Source organism: Neodiprion virginianus, chromosome 2, assembly GCF_021901495.1.
Source record: "Neodiprion virginianus isolate iyNeoVirg1 chromosome 2, iyNeoVirg1.1, whole genome shotgun sequence".
NCBI lineage: Eukaryota > Metazoa > Arthropoda > Insecta > Hymenoptera > Diprionidae > Neodiprion > Neodiprion virginianus.
The window spans coordinates 38626973-38647940 of record NC_060878.1 but is presented as its reverse complement, the minus strand read 5'-3'; the positions used below and the strand labels follow the sequence as shown (position 1 = coordinate 38647940).

Sequence of the window (20968 nt, the reverse complement as noted above, 5' to 3'; positions counted from 1 at the left end):
TAGACTAGATATATTATTGTGTGTAACATGCGATATGCACGATACGTTGAAACATGGTAAAAAGAAACAAAATTACTGATGAATTAAATAGAAAATTACGCGATACCCTTTGTTTCCTTATTTCTAATCGACCAACAAAGCGTTGTGTATATATATATATATAAGTGTGTGTGTGTGTGTATATATATATTTAGTCTTTTTCAGCCTAACTAGTGTAATATGTATGATGGGTTGCTGTAATTTAGATCAAAGGAAAGAATCCTGCCAGCAGGTAACGCTAGATTTGCGTAAGCGTGCCGGTGTAAGGATTTATTTACATAATCCTTTTTAGTCATGTTGAATAATAAATATATTATAGATCTCGTGAAGACCGCGTATACGTTGAAAACCTCCCCTATATCAATATCAAACGTCCTCTACCGGGATTGTGTGACCTCAATGTTACACTAATTTGCACTCTTGGAAAGTATCTTGCATCTTGTATCTGCTATCTAGATTCCTGAAACCCGCTATTCATGTCACAAATCTTGAAAGGTTCACAAGTGCTTTGATATTAATGTCTGTTTTCTATGAGTATCTGGATATAGATTAATAATTCAAATATCTATCTCAATACTATAAGAAACCATAGAAAATGATGCATATGTACGCATAATTATACATATAAGTATAACCGACAATTTGCAAATGTTAATTTATATAACAATGTACCCATTGCTACATAACATTTGTACGACAAGTGTAATTTGGAACTAACAAAAAGTAGAGAATGTATGAATTCTAAAAATAGAGTTTGGGTAAGCAAACTTCTATGTTAGTCATACAACATAATTTTAGGTTCAGGAGAGCATTTAAGTTGCTGATTCATTGATATCCTCAGCATGGTGTGAACTGTGTTCGAGATAAAATCTTTCTCATTCATAATAACCAACAGTCTTTCGAGTACACATTTGTTTGATAAAACTTACAAATATTCTCCTAAAGTGATGATTAATGTGCTCATATCCGATTTGTCACCCCATGAATCTCATTTGCTCATAATTTTCAATTTTACGAAACAAAGTTATGATAAAAAATTTGTCAAGTCCCATAAAATAGTGAATACATACCATTAAGATACAATGAATTTTTGACTGATTTTCATTGGATAATTGATGCTGCATAAAAATTGCATTATATTCACTGGTTGAAAAAAGTGTTATCTTATTCAACTACACAATGACAAAAAAGGCATTCTTCATTCATTTATTTTTGTTTTTTTGTAACAAAACAGAAAAAATGTTTCAACATGTTCATAGATAAATGGTAATAATAATAATAATAATAATAAAAGTTGTACTAAACTAATATAATTTACTATAATAATTAACATATCGGTTATTATATGTATAAGTATAATAGATTAGATTGTGAAGAATTTCTACATAGTAGATGACTAGTTTTAAGACTGAATGCATCACAAAAGTGTGCCATTATATATAATAACTTGAAGAAGTTTGACTGCGCTTGAACGTTTCAACAATTTGAACATTATTTAGAAGCACGATCACAGTGAGCATTGTCAAGTAAGTTATGAACACTGTTCACAGAAGAATCCAAGAAAGCAACGATAAGAGGCTCGACTTGACCAAATTTTTTACAAGATGAGACCTTATTTTTGAACATTGACACAATAATACAGATTGCCTCTATGGCCGCACTCATTATATGTGCTCTGTATCGACATGTGAAATCGAAACAAAATCCAAAATCAGTAAACTGATTAAAACGACCATTCACTCCATTTTCCGAGTTCATCTGTAGGTTATCATGCTTTGATAGGAACACATGAACTGGAGGAAATCATGCTAATGAGTTTATCTGAAAATTTGAGAACAAGTTTGAGTTTGGGAGTTTAGCCTCCTGTCCCTACATTTTTGGAAGAACCTCTAGAGAGAGCACATAGGATACCATCATGTATATGAAAGTATGCCAATCGAGATCGTACTAACTGCGAAATGTTCAACTCGAAAACTCTTATTTACCGTAATAGCTTATCTAGATGCCAATAAGTGCTCTTAATCTAATTGTGTAATATTTCTCGCTCCAGGTAGTCAGTTAATCGCTGTGTACTATTACAAGTATTTGGAATAGGTTTTATATGAAAGGCATCACAGTCATGCATGCTGATTATCCAAAACTAAGTTGTACACATCTGTTTGATAGAGAAACCGTACAGCTATTAATGTGTTATGTAAAATTGACTATTTCATCATAAATGTTTGCAATTGTTTTGTTTACATACTTAATTAAATTAAATTTCGTCTCTTCCAAATCAGCGAGTCTAAATAAAACACTGCATTTTGGCTCACTAATGACTACTCCGATTGGTGTAAATACAGAATTTCAAACTGCTATATAATAACTGACATTCAACAAATGAGTCAGTTGGTGAAAGTAATAATCTTGTAGAAGAACTCCATCGCTGACAATAAGATAAAATAGTAAATTTCTTCAAAACTTATTGGTCATCGCTCTTATCTATCTGATTTAAGTGTCCGCACGGATTCAGAGACACGGCATAGATAGAATGCATAAAATTTTGTCTGTGTTTATCAATCCCATCACAGACTTCGTTTGTAACAATCTAAGCATTTCATTTTTTTCAATATTGTTATGGATTCGTAACAGTTGTATTTGTCTTACTTAGTTTATACCTGCTTCTCACTATAATAGAACCTAGCTTCATTAATTTTATATTCGTAAAATTTATCAAAAGGTAAATAAAGCGATATTGGTATATTCCAAGGGATGCTTACTCGATTCCAAAAGTATTGGTTTCTTCAACAGCAAGAAGCAACTTTTCATACAAAATTTCTGGTGTTGGGTAAGGCGGTAAGTCCAAGCGATTGAAACAAGTATGCGCTCTGAAAATAAACGCAGAATTACTAGATATAAAATCGAGGCTGCCGCAAGTCGAAGCATCACTTCAAAATCATTTGGTTATACGTATTTTCATGTTTGTCTGAATTATTTCTGGTCACTTCGTTACATCTGTAATCAAATCTGTTAGCACTAATATTCACCTTGGTAAGCTATTTGGTTTTCCCCATTTCTCAATGCAAAATCTTCTGGGTCCTGTCGATCCTCTAAGAGCAGCAAAGCCTTCAAATGGTATGCTTGAAGTGCCAGTAACAAACTGCAGTAATCTTAATCGCTGTTCGTTTGAAAATCTACTTATACAGCTCCAGAACCACTCGACAACTGGATGCGCATCATGATACCCACTTCTGTACTCAGTGTGTGCTCGCCAATCATTTAAATCTATTTCAGCAGCTCCAGCTATGACTAGTTCTAATTCACGTGCATCAAATACTGATACCAAACGAGGATCAACTACCTCATAAAAACCGCGAACAAGAGATTCAGTTTGCTCAGCTACACCACGTTCCAAGCGCCAGCGAACAACCCTTTCTAAGTACTCTTTCTTATTCTTTTCCGTAACCATTATATTCTTTCCACCTGGCTTCAATTCACGCTCTGCCACACGACCTAGTAACTCTTCCGTAACCGAGAATGTTAGTTCTAAAGGTTCGATGCTTATGTCACGCTCCTTGATCCACATTAGGCTCTGGTGAAATTCCTGATCCAGACTTTCCAAGTCGCTTAAACTTGCAGGTAATCTAAGCAATGCCTTATAGAATGGCCTTGTAAAAAAGGCATCAAGTAAGTACTGATGTACCAAAGCAAGCCCCAACACTCGTCCAGAAAATCTGAACCAATCATGATAGTTATCGACAAAAGCAGACATTGGAGATACTTGAACAGTGTAAGTATCATTAGCAGAATACTCGAAGAGCCCGTAATAAGGATTGAATAACTCTCGAGATAAATGAAAAAAAAATTCTCGCGATGGTCCTCCATAATCTAGACCTTCCTCATGGTCGAATGTCACTGCTAATTTACCCTTTTGCAAGTCCTTTTTAGAGGCCGCCATTATCCGGGTGAAGGCATCTTCCAGCAGGTGTTCTCGTCTGATGTGTAGCCTGAAATAAATTGTCAATGACTCAATGATACAAATTTACCTGGCATACGTATAGGTGAAATCAGTAGCAGAAAAGAAGAGCTTTGCACACACGGCGATTTACACAAATAACACGATTCGTAAACAAATTGGTTTTCGAGAAATAATTAAATACTTATGCAAAGTATGTCCTAGTTTATTCAAACTTAATGCGTCAAATCTTACTTCAGTTTACCAGGCCCTTGGCCGTATCCTTTGCTTTCTAACTTTCTGTAGAAGGTCCTTAGCTTTGCTTCAAAATCTCTTCTATAGGGTGCTGGAGCTCTAGCCGAGGCTCTGGCTAACCCTGGTGAAGCATGTGGACTTCCCAGAGGAGAGCGACCAATATTACCAGGTACATATGACATTATTTCATGTTCGAACAAGCTAGATATGCGAAACAAACAAAACGTAATATTTCGTGGAATACAGTACATTATTTTTTTGCATATAGGCAATAGTTTGGACCAATGAATGATGAAGAAAAATTACAATAAGCTAATTTTTTTTTTTTTTTGTTACCTCAAAAGCAATGCCAACGGTACATCATGCCCCAATCTTTGCAGAGCAGTGGTTCCCTCAACTCTAACAGTGTTAACTTTTTCTCTGAGGGCAATGTTCTGCCCCAAGCCGGCGTGTCTTTCCTTCAGAATATCCATAATATTTGGCTGGCGCAGAAAAGCTACGACCTTATCATTGTAAGCTATTGGAATGTCGGGAGATGTATGGACGGTTGATTGCTGCGGCCGCGGCGGTGGCACAGGTGGCTCGTCTATAACAGATCTTGGATGCGTAGGCTCAGTTGGCAACCGTGGATCAATGAATGACGTCGCCTTTCTTGCATGACTAATAAAGAATCTCTGAAAATGCATATCATATTTTTGGAATGGTACATATGTCTTATATGTAATGAAAACAAAGATCATACAAACGTTCTCTCCCAGACTTACTTTGCCGGTTCTGTCAAGTTTAGACTCGTACCCTCTGGGGAGTTCTTTCAAAGGATCAGCAAAAAAATTAATCAGAGAAACAAGGTCTCGATTATGTTCATATCTCGGGAACGCTGCAGGCTCCCTTCGAATCTTACTTATCATATGCTTTAAGCTGGAATTTCGGTTGTACAATTCCATAGCATCAGAATTTGTATGCAAAACGGTAAAAAAGTCAGATCTTGTTAAAAACAATATGGGTGGTGTTGTTGTTATGTCAAATGGTTCGTTTTCGTTGGTATTGGCACGCTCTGCTCGTCGTTCAATTTGATGTTCTGACTGCCGTGCAGTTGTTTCTGAATTGTTAGTACCCACATTTGAATTCGCTGGCTCTTGATCAATATTATCAGGTCGAGATATGGTACGGCGGACACTTTGATATCGTCTGTCGAGTTGCTGGCGTTGCATGTCACAACCACTATTACGAGTCACAATTCCTGGGCGCTGCCATGTCGTTGTACGATTCACATGATCGATGTAAAACACACGGCCATGGCTATCAATTCTGGCTTCCCACGCTGAAAATTTTTATATAATACATGTGAGCCATTCAATTGGATATGGGAAAATACTGCCAAAATACGACATTACTCTAATTTTGCGACCGAGAAAATGCTCACACCAATGCCAGGCTCTTTCCAGATTTTATAGATAGAAAATGTAAACTAATTTCACTCACATGTCGGTAATGGTTCCTCTGACGAAACAGATGCTTTTGAAGTTGCACAGATAGGTAAAGGACGGAGTGGTCTTGGACGATGTGTCGGCGTTGGAGGGCATTCTGATTGATTGAGCAATGCCGAGTCAGGTAGTGGCCGCGACAGAGGCCTGTGCGGTCTTGGAGAGCTTAGCAGAGCTATACTCTTTGTTACAGCTGTACGAGACTGAAGAAAAACATGTTCAAAAGATGGGATTTATACTCAGTAAAAAGAACACTTTAATTTGACCAATAAGCATATACCTTCAATCCTGAGGCTTCATCAACATCCACAATTTCAAACCCAAAACAATCTTCAGGATGAAAGGGTGTTGGATGTTTTTGAGGATGCCTTTTGGGTAGTTCAGGAGGCACACTTGGTAATGCATGAGTTCTGTGCAGTGGTCTGTGCACTGATCTTGGAGGCAGCGGTGGAGGATTTGGATACAAGGTTTCGTAAAGAAATTCCGGTGCTTGAGTACCACCAGTACTGCGCCACAGCTGGTAATACTCCACACTATCGTTTGACGCAACACCATGTTGCTTATATGATCTCTGAAAGAATAGTTATATACTCTTCATTCATTTTCTGGCAAAAAAAAAAATAGTCTCAGGGGAGTATAACTTTACCAAACAATATTAAACTGCACACAAATTTTCCACAATATAAATGACAGTATTATACACACAGCTTTTCATAACAAAATTAAGTACTTATGTTTTGTTCGTGTAAATCGATTGGGTATGATTATAGGAGGATGCAATCACTCATGAAACAGACCTGCAGCACTCCGTACAATTATAAGTTTCCAGAGTTGCAGAAAGAAGTAATACCTTTTTAGTCCCATTACGAGATGCAGCAGCTTGTTGCGATTCAGTATCCGAATTACTTCCATCACTACTGTTTGAAGACCGCTGACCAAGCTCAAAATTCCGAGCCTCATCTAGACGGCGCTGAACAGTGTTTAATGATTCTGAAAGTGCAGCAGAATCTCCCTGGATTTCAAACAAATTAGGTAAGCTTGGTAATCTAAAAGGCTTCATGGATGTAATCACTGTCTTTTGATCGTCATTCGAGGCTATATCAAAAGAATTTTTCCCATGGGTTGTAGCGATCACAGGGGTTCTTAAAGGTAAGGAGGCAGCTCCATCAGTGGAATCAAAACTATTATCTGATTCTAATATATCTTCTCTAACGCTTCTTGATAATTCTCCAGTTGTTCGAATAGATGAAGAACACTCTTGTTCTACATATCTGGTGGACGATTTCCCTGGAATTTTCACAGGTAGATGATCTTGTGAATCTTCTTCTGAGGTCAACAGTTCTCCACTTATTTTTACAGGCATTGGGAGGTCTTTCAAAGCATCTTGAAAACTCATTGACTCGCCAGGTATTTTCACAGGTGGAGATTCGGCTATTTTCTTAATGGTTGACGAATCACCAGGAATTTTTGAAGGAGAATCTTGCGATTCTTCTCTAAAGCTCGAAAATTCTCCAGGTATTTTTACAGGTATATGAGAATCTAGTGTCTCATTTTCGAAACTCATTGATTCACCAACTATTTTCACAGGTGGAGATTCAGCCTGCTTTATTAAGTTTGCCGATTCCGCAGGAATTTTTAAAGGAGGTTCTTGTGATTCTTCATTAAAATTGGAAAATTCTCCAGGTATGATTACAGGTGTGAGAGAATCTAAAGTCTCATTTTCAAAAATCATTGACTCTCCAGGTATGATCACAGGCAGAGATTGAGGATTTTGTATAAAGCTTGGCGATGTCCCAGGTATTTTTAATGAAGGATCTTGAGGCTCTTCTCTGCAGCTCAAAACTTCTTTAGGCATTTTTACAGGTACAGGAGCGTCTAATGCCTTATTTTCAAAACTCATGGACTCACCAGGTATTTTCACAGTTGGAGAGTTAGGCTTTTCCATATAGTCTGCCGATTCCCCAGATATCTTTGGAGAAAAATCTTGCGACTCTTCTCTGAAGCTTGAAAACTCTGCGGGTATTTTTAGAGGAAGAGAATGGAGATCCTCTGCAAAGTTGAATGATTCGCCAGGTAGTTTTTGAGTATCAGTGGTTTCTCTAACTAATAACTCGAGAGAATTGCTATGGTTCTTGTGTAAACTGTTGATGCGATGAATTGAATTCTGCTTAGGTTCTTCTATAGCACTGATACTAGCTAAGTTTGGTTTACTAGATATTAAATTAAACTGGCTGTCATCGCTCGTATCTTTTTCAGCTGTACCAAATGACTGTGGTTGCAAGAAATTTTTCTGTTTACTCAAAGATTTTCTAATCCCCGTATTCACATCACGAAAAGTATTAGACACATCAGTACTAGAAAATTCTGGCATTATATTCGTACCGTCTTTTGCTGAATTAGTTAGTGAACTTGTACTTGGTAGGCTCTGAGCAGAGCCCTGAAACAAAAACTGTTTTCTTATCAACTCTTTACGTCCTAGTGATGAAGCGTTACTCCCACTTAATACATTCATGGTTTTGTCTATTATTTCTATATCATCAGTTGATATCGACCCATCTCTTGACATTTCCATACCACCTGGGACACCTTTGTCATTAATTGACGGTTCAGGTACCAACAATGTCTGACTAAGTTTGTAATCATTTGCCGTACATCTCGTAATTTGTTTTTTACTTTTAGCGTTGCCAATTGAATTATCGGACGGTTTTTTTCCCCCACTATCAACGTCATCAATGACGTTGCTGGTGGTTGCATTGTGGTTGTCAACGATCGAAAATCTGCTTTCAAAATTCTCTGTGTTTTCGTTAATACTTCGCTCCTCACGTGGAAAATTCTTGTTGTTCATAGCCTCAGGCATATCTAGCATAGCGGAACTTTTCCCATCATCTTGATCAGAGGAAAGTGCCGTCATCTCCGTCTCTGCTGGCATCTTATCAGAGCATAGCTATATGGTTACTCACTTCAATTGATTGGCCACTGGCAAATATTGCTGAGAAAACATAAAGGATACGTGAAAAATGTATACTAATCAAATACTTACATAAAGACTATATCGTGTTTTTGCAAATAAAAAACATACTTTCAAGATATACTGGTGATAAGACATATTTTCGGATGCGTTTATATGATAATCAACTTTTGGTTACTGGAATAAATAACGAAATTTGATTATACTATTAAGTAGCGTAAGTAAATTCGGTAAATATATAGCGGCGTGTGAGGTTGATCTCGTGAAGAATAAAAATAGAATATTCGATATTTCGAATTTGCTGACGTTGGTATAGATTTTCAAAGCTCTCGACTTACCCTCTACGATTGAATTTCGGCATTCCAAAGTAGATAGATCAACAGATAATCACAAACCACACCTCCAGTTTTGATTTTTCATTGGTATTCGGGTATTATTCAGTCTAATTTTCGATAAATCGTACACTTCTGCGTATAATGTGGTGTGTAATTGCGATGACAGGTTTGACAGCAGGATGTAGCAGACAGAATCTAGGGATTTTTTTTCTTTTTCTTTTTATTAGTCATCGCTTGCGTTTTGAAGCGAGATATTACGATTTGACCCGCGAAAATCAAATAAGAACAAAAAAAAAAAAAAACCACGGCCATCAAGAATAGGGATTTGATTATTTATTAATTGAATAAATTCCTTTTATTACAGTTTTAGTCATTTGTTTCGGTCAATGCCGTCGCTTCAGCCTCTGGCCTTTTACAGATTTGGATTGCTGTGATGAGTCGCGCTGCACGGTTCATGTTCTCTTCGAGTTCTTTATAATTACAATTTACCTCGCTGGCGATTTGTTGCACCTCTTGAAGCGTCTGAGAACCAAGAAAAGGATAGTTGAAAATACAGTTTGAGTTATGAGTTTTTTTTTATGACGGTGCAGTTCAAGTTGTCAAAGCTAACCTTCTTTATGTTGCGATAAAGCTTTGCTGTTTTTTCCTCATCGAATTGGCGTGCATATTGTACATAGCTGCCGGAATAAGAGGAAAGTGTGTCACTCATGATACATGTAGAAACTATATTTGTACAATAAATGAACTATAGGATTTTATCAGGATATTTTGATTTCTTGACATGCGTTGTTTCCCTCGCAAATGAAGCTGTCAACGCAGGCTGTCAAAATATATCAATATGGCGGGCAACGTATTTTTACACAATTCCATTTCCGGATTTCAAATACGGCTGAATTGTAAGATTACATTACGTCCAGTATTTTCAGAACTTCGGGCACAGACTTGCTAGCTTATGGCATAAATTAATTCTTGATTCTGCTCCTATATGTATATAAATAATAATATCAACTGTGGTTGCGGGATGCGAATTGTAGATAAGAAAAACTATCGAGTAACACCGTACCTGCGTGATTGTCAGTCACTATTTCAAAAACTTATAAGGAAAATTTGCGATTTAAAAAACTAATTATAAACTCTACATTAAGCAGTTCTGTTTTTGTGAAGTTCAGTTTTTTCGATATACTTATATACACGATGTAAAATTTAGTAAGTGCGTATATAAATTGTTTGCAAATAGGGTTTCTGGGTGCACTGAAGGCGCACAATTAAAATCCGAATACGTAACATTTGCAGCTTACTTGCGAAACACGAACCTTATATGTATGCAAAGTTGTATTATGTTGCAAGGTTATTTATATTTTGTAGCCGCAGCTGAATGATCGCATCATCATTGAACGATGACTAATTCGTCGCTGATTTCCCACCGGAAACTAGCGGATACGCGGTTGTGGTACAGATACTTAATAATCAACATATAAGGCAGGATTGGAGAAATATTATACAACATACATACTCCTGTGAACAGTCAGCGAGGTTGGGCGCAAAAATAGTCGTATAGTCGCGTACCGAATTAGTACACTAGACATCATCATTAGAGCTGAATAAGTTTATTTGAATTTCCCGCTTATTTGGAAAGTGCATTCGGCGAGAGGTAACGAGCGCGTTATCGTGAATAATCGGATAATCTCGGGTCTTTCTCGGGTGCATACGGGACGGATGTGAGTTCATCGATATAACAATACTCGCATATGCTCAATTCGAAATAACTCTTCTGATATTTTGTCCAACTCTAGTGACCAGTCGTCTACCCGACGTTGAACGAACGGCTCGTTATTGAGTCGTTATTCCGTGGCGGTGTGGGGTTGCCTTTTATGGTGATCCAAAGTTGTGAAATTATTTCTTCGGAGTTTGTGATGTTATAAGGACAGCCGATAATCACCTTCAAATCTAGAAAGTAAGAAATGTATATCAAATTTCATATCCGGCCTTACCGAGTTAAAAATACGTATATCAAATTTATGGTTCACGGATTCTCATCTCCGTAACCTTTTTCATGCTAATGCGGTGTCTTGTAAATATAGAGATGACGGCATTAATGGATGGGTAATCGAGACGTGTTCTCAAACCTAAATGATCTGCAAGTGGAACAAATCTTTGTCCCAAAAATATCACCGTTATCACCCTTCGATTTACTGGGCAAAAACCTTATTCTTAAGGGACAAATATAGCGTGGGAGAACTGGTTTTCGGCCGCACCTCACTCGCGCATTTCACAAGTACAAATACCATTTATGACAACGTTCTACGAAACGAAAGCGCTTCTTGTTATTAATGTGCGTCACAAGAAGTAGTGAGGAAATATCAATCCTTCGATCAAATCTAAGAAACATTTGATTTAAAAAATTTCCTCGACCCTGCAAGCCAAACGGATCCATCTCTTAAATTTAATTAGATAATTAAACAATTACTGAAATAAAATTTCACGTTTTCATTATTACCGAACAATCTCTACACCCGTTTACAAATTAGATACATTGTTTTGCTTGTTGTCAATATTCTCAACGTATTATTAATTATTATACAATCAGATGTCGCTCTTGTTTATAAAATTTGTTAATATGGATGCAAAAATGTTGTATACGCCATTCATGCGACTATTTGTTTGGTAAAAAAATGTGATATCCAAAAACAAGTTTGTAAGAAAATGTTTCAGTTCTATATAGTGAATCCATTATCTTACTTTCTTGTTTGCACTTTTGCTCTTGAGATAAGTATGCATGTTTCCAGCTTGTGTTCTTAAACGTAGCAGTATAACGTATTATTTTGGTATTCAGTTACAATTTAAAATTTTCAGTGATTTTTCCGTAATCTAGGGATGAGGAAAAGTAATTTTTAATCAAATTTATTGACATTGAATCATGTATATCGGATGATTTCATGCCAATAATCATTCACGTACGAATATGACCAACCAGATACCATCATCACAGCATGTGATATTACCAAGTAAAAGTATGATGTCTTACCTTTGGCTTACTAAGAAAATCTGACTCAGCAGCTTAATAATAGACTCCTGTTGCTAAATGTGAGGGTGTAGAAATAAGAATCGTAACTGACCAAAGAAGTATTATATTTAGCTACAATGATAACATTAATAGGTATTATTAATTTTTACTTAAATATGTCAATTTTGATTACTTTATGCAATGCACGATGCCGGTACTTTGCAAAATAAAACGGACAATGTTTCATTGTACATTTATTGTGGTGGGTTTTTTCAATGGTCAGTGTACTTATCATCGAGCTGATTCATTGGAATTCATTTCATTTTAAATTTTACATTTCTTGTACTTTTATTTTATACTTAATTTCATTATCCTCTTGCTGTACAAAGTAATTTACACTTTACTAGAATGCGTATTATTTCTCTCTTAGTTTCGCATATATCTACCAGTTTCTTTTAATTATTATTCCAAGTAGACAGCATAATCTGTTTTCATGTTAATTTTCAACTGTCACACGATATCCTTATAAGGCTTTCTGTATAACCACATATGGCTAACCAGGAATACGTAGGGCAACTGAATGTCAGAAGATAACGTCTATTTATTTAGAATTAATATTCTGCTAACTTTGTTACAAGACTGTATTCAGGAATTCATACGCTTGTAAATAAATTTTAAAAAATTTGACTCTTCAGTATTGATATCAAAAGGTGTAATTTGTTGCATAGTAATGTTTAGTACCATTGTGTATTATTGTGTCAATGAAGTTGCCTTTTTATTTTAGTAGGATTTTCAATTTTATCATAATTAACAGATGCGGCATTAGATTCAAATTTCCTTTGCTTAATACTTTTATATTGGTTTTTTATTTTGCGATTGCATTGAATAAGGGCAATCCTTTTCAATAAACTGTGCAGTACAGCGGTTCTGAATTTGTCGAGGTATGAATTCATACTTGTTCGGTTGCAGTGAAATATGCAGAATGTAACACATATCTATTGATCTACAGGGATGTTTGGCAGCTTAGAATGGGCTCTGGCCCTTGTCACAGCGATAGTTTTTGTTGCTGTCAAAGCTGACTACCCTCTACCTGAAAGACTCACTGGAATGAATCCCTGTATCAGCAAGCAAACCTGCCACGAATGTATACAAACTCCACATTGTGCTTGGTGCGCTGCTCCTGTAAGTTGGATAATTTTTTTCTATGTTATCAAAAAACCCTATGTAACGGAATGGGCTACCCTGTTGTTACATCTGTAAGTATATGTAAAATATGTATTCCTATGTTCACAGAAATTTTCGGAGATGAGGTGTTTTTTGCCAAACATAAACACAAAAATATATGCTACGTGCCCAAAGAAATATACGCGGTATCCGAATAATGTTTATGATGTGATTCGGCACGCGGAATTAACAAAGGGTGGTTATTCATCTGTAGCAGGTGGTAGTGAATTTGAGCAAAGTTCATCCTCTTCTTCGTCTTCCTCATCGTCTTCCTCAAGCTCTAGCTCTAAGCATACGAGTTCCAGCAGTGGTAGTAGGAGACAGGAGGCGATTCAAATCTGGCCTCAAGAAGTCGATTTGACCCTTAGGATAAGTGAGTGAAATTTTTCAAATTCCAATTATTGCTAATTGTTGACAATTTTGCTATTTCCTGAATTATTAACAATATTTTTTACCAGTGAATTTTATTCTTATATGCGATAATTATTTCATTCGTATTTTCCATTGCTTTAGATGAGGTGCATACTATGTCTTTTTCATACTCTCAAGCCGAGGATTATCCAGTTGATCTTTACTACCTCATGGACTTGAGCAAGTCTATGGAGGATGATAAAGAGAAGTTGTCACATTTGGGAGATTTATTGGTGCAAAGTATGACCAAAATAACAAGTAATTTCCGTTTGGGATTTGGTAGCTTTGTCGACAAAGTAGTTATGCCCTATTTCAACGTTGTGCCTAAGTCGTAAGTAATGAAAATTTAGTTTCATTCAAATCCATACTGTATTTAAGGTGTGAACAGTTGTTGAATGTTGGTGAATGTGTGCATAGACTTGGAAAAGCAATCAACAAATTATTATTTATATATTTGTCAGATGTTATGTTTGCTCAAAAATTGAATTACAAAAAATATTACAGGAATTGAGAAGTTTAGAAAAGACAGAACCAACGATCCTTGAAGTTGTTTAATACTCATATAGCAGAAGTAAAAAATAAATTTTATGTTTCAGCCTTGAGGAACCATGTCCTGGTTGTGCAAAACCGTATGGCTACAAGCACATCATGACGTTGTCACAAAATACTAGTGTTTTTGCGGTAAGTATATCTAAATTTTATTAGTCATCTTCATAATAATTTGTATCTATGATATTTATGCAATATGTCAGCACTACATGGTATTGTGTTGATATGTGTGTCCAATTATTAATTCAAAGATTGAATAACGTATGCAATATTAAATGCGCATTCCTTGCGATGATGTACAATATTATTTCTGTCAATTTATTATTATCATTAAATATAGAATAATGCACATTTTAATGGAACTAGTCACTTAAATTGATTTTCAAGCTATAACTCCATTAGAAATGACTATTAATGATGAGAAAACTTGATTTTGTATAGTAATTGAACATTGCTTTGCCGTTTATAGGATTTGGTTCGTCGTGCATCAGTGTCTGGTAACTTAGATGCTCCTGAAGGAGGATTTGATGCTATAATGCAAGCAATTGTGTGTCGTGATAAGATAGGATGGCGTTCCAAAGCTCGCAGACTTTTGGTATTTTCAACTGACGCAGGATTTCACTACGCCGGGGATGGCAAGCTTGGTGGCATCATAAAACCTAATGACGGACTATGCCACCTCGACTACAGTGGGCTGTACACTCAATCAACATCGCAAGATTACCCCAGTATATCGCAGATTAATCTCAAAGTAAAGGAGAATGCGATCAATATTATTTGGGCTGTAACTGAGGGTCAAATCCAGATATATAGAAGGCTTACAAAGCATATCGAAGGTTCATTTGCTGGCAAGTTATCTGCCGACTCAAGTAACGTAGTGGATTTGATCCGCGAACAATACGAGGCTATTTCCAGTTCTGTGGAAATGAAAGATACAGCCAGTAGTAGCATAAAAGTGAGATACTACTCGAGCTGTTTGGGTGCTGGTCCCCCAATAGAAACATCGAAATGCGATGGCTTGAAAGTTGGTACCAAAGTGGATTTCTTTGCGAAAATTGAAGTTACCAGCTGTCCTAAAAACAGATCTGAATGGAACCAAAGGTTCAATATTTATCCAGTAAGTAGTTCAAACTTGCAGTATGGCTAACAAAGGTTTGAGAGATTCAAATTTGAAGACTTAGTTTGAAAAGCTAATACCTCCTTGATGTTTCAGGTCGGTATCAACGAAACTTTGACTGTTAATCTCCACATGATATGTGATTGTGACTGTGAACATGCTTCGCACCCCATGTACCAGATAAATTCACCTGAGTGCAATTCAATGGGCACTTTAAAATGCGGGGTCTGTGATTGTTACGACCAGTACTTTGGTAAAACATGCGAGTGTACGCGTCATCACGAAAGTGATCAGTCCGTGATGCGTGACAAATATTATCAAAGCTGCAGACCGGATAATACATCGTTGGTTGACTGTTCTGGAAGAGGTAGTTGTGCCTGTGGTGTATGCGATTGTGATACCAGAGAAAACCCTGATGAAGTAAGTTTCCAACTTCCTAAATTTTATGTATTCAAAATGTCAGGTCTGATGATGATGCTTGATAATAGCCTCAATTATAATTTTTAAAGTTTTTTATTTGATCGATTGCACTAAATAAAAAACAAAAAGATTAATCAGTAATTCTGTGATCAGATTTATATCTGATAGGCTTCTCTACGATTTACGAAAATTATATAAATTTACACAGTATCGAAGTGCGAAGATATTAGAATAATACATATTCGGAATTATAGTTTGAGAGACTTTATCTAATATTGTTATAGGTGATTTCTGGACCATACTGTGAATGCGATAACTTCTCTTGTGATCGTCATGACGGTCAGTTATGCTCCAATCATGGAACCTGTGAATGTGGTGTGTGCAGGTGTGAGCCCGAATGGACTGGACCAGATTGCAATTGCCCATCATCAAATCAGACTTGTAAAGCTCCAGGATCAACTGAAGACATTTTGTGCTCAGGCCATGTAAGACTTGTAATTAGAAGAAAACAAATGCGATGTGAAATTGAATTTGCTTTGGAATTGTCAAGTTAACTCATCTTTGTACAAACCTTAATCACTATAAGCATATTTATTGTTTTAAGTTGTTATATTTTCTTGTGATTAGGGTGATTGCGTTTGCGGAAAGTGTGTCTGTCGTGAGGATGGAAATCCACGTCATTCAGGAGACTTCTGTGAAAAATGTCCAACTTGTCCTGACCGTTGTATTGAGTTCAGAAATTGCGTTGAATGCAAAATATATTCAACTGGCAATTTTAGTAAAGAAGAAGATTGCGATAACAATTGTAAAAACGTTACTGTTGAGGCAGTCGAACTAGTAACCACTGAGAATGAAGTATTCTGCCATCATATAGACGAGGATAACTGTAAAGTGAAATACTACTACTACTTCAACCAAACGGAAAATCAAGTAGTTGTCGCAGCGCAAGAAAAAAGAGAATGCCCGACCCAAGTTTTCATGCTCGGAATCGTCCTGGGAGTCATCGCTGCGATTGTACTCATTGGCTTGGCTCTTTTATTACTTTGGAAATTGTTGACTACTATTCACGATCGTAGGGAATTTGCGCGATTTGAAACAGAAAGAATGATGGCCAAGTGGGACACGGTAAGCATATTAATTTTTTGCTATAAATTGTTTAATTAATATGTACTCACATAACTTGTGCTCATTGTCATTTGACATAACATCATTAGGGGCATCATATTTCGGAATTATTGTATACCAAAAATTTTTTGTTCATTTCTCTGCGAAGTATAATCGATACCGATTTATCGAAATACCGGAACACCAAAAGATACTGAAATACACAATAACTGAAATAATGAAAACGAAAATATTTACGATTGTACAACGATCGGAGTTTTTGTTTTCGTGCAGTCGGTGGATTAGATATGTTAAGATATTCGATGAGCAGCTCTTAAACTTACCACGATATTTTTTTTTTCATTAGTTATTCAAAATTCGCATTTTTCTCGGCGATCTCGGGTTTTCCTAATACTTCGGTTTTTAACGAAACAACATTATTCTAGTATATCGAAGTGTATGCTTATTAACATTTTTTTTAGCAAAAAACTGGTAACCAATTTCCGATACCAAACAGCCCTAACAAACATACTCATTAATAATGGACTTTACTTACTAATTTCAGGGTGAAAATCCAATTTACAAGCAAGCAACATCTACCTTCAAAAACCCCACATACGTTGGAAAGTAAAAAAGTTGTAAATCAAAAGAAAGTTTCATCATACCGTTATTTTAAATATACGCATAGTGGAATCTTTCCTTACGCCAAATCTCACGATAGTTTTAATCAATACAAAGCGAGTAACCGATATATTAATTCATTGAATATGCAAGAACCACTGTTTCTTCCGATCTGAGTGATCTAATTATATATCGGTTATCTTGCTTTTGAAACGAACGATTTTTTTCATTCAGCTTTCATTATTAGAAATTCGATTACTGTATTTGCGAATGACTCGCTAAATTAAACTTGATAACTTCGACCGTTAACATCGAAGTGACGAACAACAATTCTACGTAATTGAGATGCATAATTCTCATTCAATCATTAATGAAATACGTGCCAGTCTGTTTTGTAGAATTATCGTTTTCAAACATTAAGAAGAAGAGACAGAACTCTGACGGTATTATAACAATTTAATCCTGGAAGCGTTGCTTGTCTTTGATGCTCGTGTTCGTGCTCTCTTATTAGCGTACCGTCAATTAGGCTTTTTTTTGTCAAAGTGTGTTTTATAAAACCGTGACTCAGATAGCACATGAAATTGATGTCACTGAACAATCACCCTGACGAAAATAATCGTGATTGTATAATTAATGCCGTGAGAATTTGACTAAGGGGGCCCATGATATTCACACTGGAGACCAATCCACAGCAGTTAGCCTGGCAAATAGATTTCTGCTCCGTTACGGTACTGCTTCCGCAGTACAGCTGCTACCTACGTTTTTCAAATGTCGCATCCGCCAGGGAGCTACGCAACAGATGCAAGTTTTATAGAATGTTAACGCAGAGCAGAGAAGTTCGTGGGCCAGGCTAACTGCTGTATATTGAAATTCTCCTGGAGTGTTAGTTGCCAGCTTCATCGACCCCCCATGGCATAAAAGAAGTCTCGGAAGTGCCTATCATCCAGCGCTGTCATTTTATTTCATGACGTAAGTTATTGGGGCTATTTATTTAATTTGACTTATTAAGCTACTATACTTTATAAAACGAAATCTCTACTGCCATAATTCTTAGACTATAGTAATTATACAATGAAGTATGGCATATTTCACACGCCTATAACGATTATTTTACTTCCGGTTACTACAGAGCTGCGTAGTCAACTAATTGTTTTGTAAAATTAGAATTAGACTTAGAAATCTGTAACAAAATATTAATTTCTAGTTTTTTAAGTGTTTAGATGAAACTTTAGAGTTGAAGTGCCTTTGATGTGACCAGAAAACAGAGATCTTTTTGTTATTGATTGATAAATTTTAATTATTTTTTATACCCGCTGTAAAGCACAATCATTTTTATATTACTTCACCATAGCTTAATTCAATTTTCTTCGCCCTTATTGCTTTCTTTATCTGCACATGTATACCAATGTATATTGTTACACTGTAAGAGTACCTTGTTTCAGCAAAAATATAAACATTTAGGTATGTATATGTACGCATGCCGCATACAAACATGTTTGCTGTGAATTGAATTTATTCTTGAACTAGATTTCATAGTTTAAAAATAATTCAAATAAACGCGTTACTCTTACAGTCGCAAATAAATATTCACACGTGGTCACAAGTCCATATATTGTCATTCATCATTTTACGTAATTGTTAATTTATTGAAGGCCTTGTTGAAAATAACAATTAAAATATATAATATTTTATCGAGAAAGAAGAAAGTGTCTTATAGTTATATATATTTACAAGGGTCTCTACCTACGTGCACTCATATTACAATTATAATTGTGAAATTAAAGTTGTGGAAAATTTTTGAAAAAGTTATAGTGCATTGAACTTTCATGCATACCTCTTATATATATATAAATTTAAAATTAGATTTAAAGCTAAATTTGTACATAAAACATAATTTTGTGCGTGTAAAGAATGACCGAACGTTATTAGGTATCATCTTTGCAGTTGCAGATGTTTCATTTCTTTCTCACACATAAGAAAATAAATAAACATTAAATAAATAAGGATATTTTTCATGCTCCGATTTTAGCGGGGTTTTTTGTTTGCGTGCATTATTTGATTGTTAGAATTAAAAGTCTATGTTTCGGATAATCGAGCTCAGCTGGTTATAACTTTGCCTTGCAATTTTCAATTTACTTATAATTAGAGTGATATTATAAAAAGATAGGATATTTTAGTGTGGTATGAACGAGCGCGATCTAGAATATATGTTAAATAAATATACACATAAATTATAGAATAGTGTGTATGAATGCCATCTAACAAATACTAATATTCAATTTATTTCAAGTTAAGTTTAATATTTTATTCATCATTACACTCATTTCTTATTTGTAAAGTCTCTAAATTTCCTGTTGATCAACCTTCACTTCCTATTGATGCCATAACTAAGAAAATATTATTATGCAGAAGCTAATGAGAAGATTTCAATTAAGCTAATGTAAAATAATTGAACGTGAAATTAGACGAAAAAACTAAAGTTCAATCATGTACCAGAAATACGCGGAAGAAAAAACAAAAATGAGAAAATAGTGTAGGTTTTTCTCAAGAAAAATGTTCTGTAGCATAGCCCGTCAGCTATGATGTAAAAAAAAAAAACAAGTGTGGCAGTCAACGACTGAAGTTTGCGAACTCGGCCGTTCGGTTATGATGTCATTATTCAGGAGCTTATGTACGCTCAAGGATACTAAACATTTAATATTTATTACATTTAGATTTAGTATCCTTTACGTACGCTCGCGTCGGCGGACCTGCGGAATTAGTAGGTATTTGAATATACACTTTAGGCTGGATTTTCACGGGCGTTAAATTTACGCGACGGCAACTTGACACGGCAGCGCTACGCCGTCGGCGGTAAAAAGACGCTTATCAAAATGGATACCGACGCAACGGCAAAATGCTGCGAGTCAAAACTACATGGTTAGGTCAGTGGATTTTAATTACATTTTTATTCGACGAATTTAAAAATATAGGATTGTTAATCGGGAGTGTCAAAAATTTGCGAAAATTAATAAGCGAGATGAAGTATCTGATAGCGTATTTGGACTGCGCGCAATCGATTTCTCTTGCAAAATTACGTCGATATAGTGAATCAAAGAGTTAAGTAATCAAAAATTTTTAACATCACTCAAATTTCGACTGACAAAATCCAGAATTATTAGATGTTAGATGTTTATTGACAATTTCCATATCAATGTTGGAAAACAAGAGAAAAACAAAAGTACTACAATATTTTACAGGGAAGTTGACCGTCCTTTGTTTGTGATTTTCAGAGCTCGGAAACTTTTCTCAAAATCGTTTCGTCGTACTCTTTTTTCACTAATTGGACTCTCAGGAATGTCGAAATATATCTTTCGTCAACGTATTTTATTTGACCGGAAGTCACCAGAAAATTTCAATTGACGCCTGACGCCGCGTGCATCGGCAATTTTTCGACGATTTGACCGCGTTGTACGCAGCTCACATGGGCCTTCCGACCGGTCGAGCTTCCAAACGCGATGTCA

The 20968-nt window shown here is 35.9% G+C and overlaps 3 protein-coding genes across 4 annotated transcripts; 1 reads left to right on the top strand and 2 right to left on the bottom strand.

Moving 5' to 3' along the window:
• Window positions 1-2283: 2283 nt before the first annotated feature.
• On the bottom strand, window positions 2284-8358 carry LOC124298993 (E3 ubiquitin-protein ligase HECW2-like). 2 transcript variants are annotated; one of them, XM_046751777.1, is made up of 9 exons: window positions 7463-8358; window positions 6563-7402; window positions 5993-6283; window positions 5711-5915; window positions 4993-5549; window positions 4565-4902; window positions 4229-4429; window positions 3066-4025; window positions 2284-2906 (listed from the first exon to the last, which is right to left on the bottom strand). In XM_046751777.1, the coding sequence occupies exons 1-9, from the start codon at window positions 8282-8284 to the stop codon at window positions 2795-2797; spliced, it is 4326 nt and encodes a 1441-aa protein (XP_046607733.1). In that variant the 5' UTR covers window positions 8285-8358; the 3' UTR covers window positions 2284-2794. The 2 variants fall into 2 exon arrangements, with proteins under 2 accessions (XP_046607733.1, XP_046607732.1); XM_046751776.1 differs by having other exon boundaries at window positions 6563-8358.
• A 970-nt stretch (window positions 8359-9328) lies between these two features.
• Window positions 9329-10762, bottom strand: LOC124299013 (uncharacterized). The gene is made up of 3 exons (XM_046751816.1): window positions 10525-10762; window positions 9626-9692; window positions 9329-9537 (listed from the first exon to the last, which is right to left on the bottom strand). Exons 1-3 carry the CDS (start codon window positions 10605-10607, stop codon window positions 9382-9384), a joined length of 306 nt encoding a protein of 101 aa, XP_046607772.1. The 5' UTR covers window positions 10608-10762; the 3' UTR covers window positions 9329-9381.
• Window positions 10763-10817: 55 nt separating this feature from the next.
• On the top strand, window positions 10818-19701 carry LOC124298996 (integrin beta-PS). The gene is made up of 10 exons (XM_046751780.1): window positions 10818-10969; window positions 13029-13201; window positions 13313-13616; window positions 13757-13985; window positions 14251-14335; window positions 14673-15320; window positions 15417-15740; window positions 16025-16225; window positions 16368-16865; window positions 17410-19701. The coding sequence occupies exons 2-10, from the start codon at window positions 13031-13033 to the stop codon at window positions 17473-17475; spliced, it is 2526 nt and encodes an 841-aa protein (XP_046607736.1). The 5' UTR covers window positions 10818-10969; window positions 13029-13030; the 3' UTR covers window positions 17476-19701.
• Window positions 19702-20968: the final 1267 nt, after the last annotated feature.

What these genes read in the sequence shown, in the direction of transcription:
- LOC124298993 (XM_046751776.1), bottom strand. Translation starts at nt 8,284, where the DNA reads ATGGAAATGTCAAGAGATGGGTCGATATCAACTGATGATATAGAAATA. An exon ending in CTCGTAATGGGACTAAAAAG is followed by an intron (nt 6,284 to 6,562) that starts GTATTACTTCTT and finishes CTATTCTTTCAG; the next exon opens with AGATCATATAAGCAACATGG. An exon ending in AAACCAAATAGCTTACCAAG is followed by an intron (nt 2,907 to 3,065) that starts GTGAATATTAGT and finishes GTTTATTTTCAG; the next exon opens with AGCGCATACTTGTTTCAATC.
- LOC124299013 (XM_046751816.1), bottom strand. Translation starts at nt 10,607, where the DNA reads ATGATGATGTCTAGTGTACTAATTCGGTACGCGACTATACGACTATTT. An exon ending in CTGACTGTTCACAGGAGTAT is followed by an intron (nt 9,693 to 10,524) that starts GTATGTTGTATA and finishes TTATTCCGGCAG; the next exon opens with CTATGTACAATATGCACGCC. An exon ending in TTTATCGCAACATAAAGAAG is followed by an intron (nt 9,538 to 9,625) that starts GTTAGCTTTGAC and finishes CTTGGTTCTCAG; the next exon opens with ACGCTTCAAGAGGTGCAACA.
- LOC124298996 (XM_046751780.1), top strand. Translation starts at nt 13,031, where the DNA reads ATGTTTGGCAGCTTAGAATGGGCTCTGGCCCTTGTCACAGCGATAGTT. An exon ending in GTGCTTGGTGCGCTGCTCCT is followed by an intron (nt 13,202 to 13,312) that starts GTAAGTTGGATA and finishes CTATGTTCACAG; the next exon opens with AAATTTTCGGAGATGAGGTG. An exon ending in TGATGGCCAAGTGGGACACG is followed by an intron (nt 16,866 to 17,409) that starts GTAAGCATATTA and finishes TACTAATTTCAG; the next exon opens with GGTGAAAATCCAATTTACAA.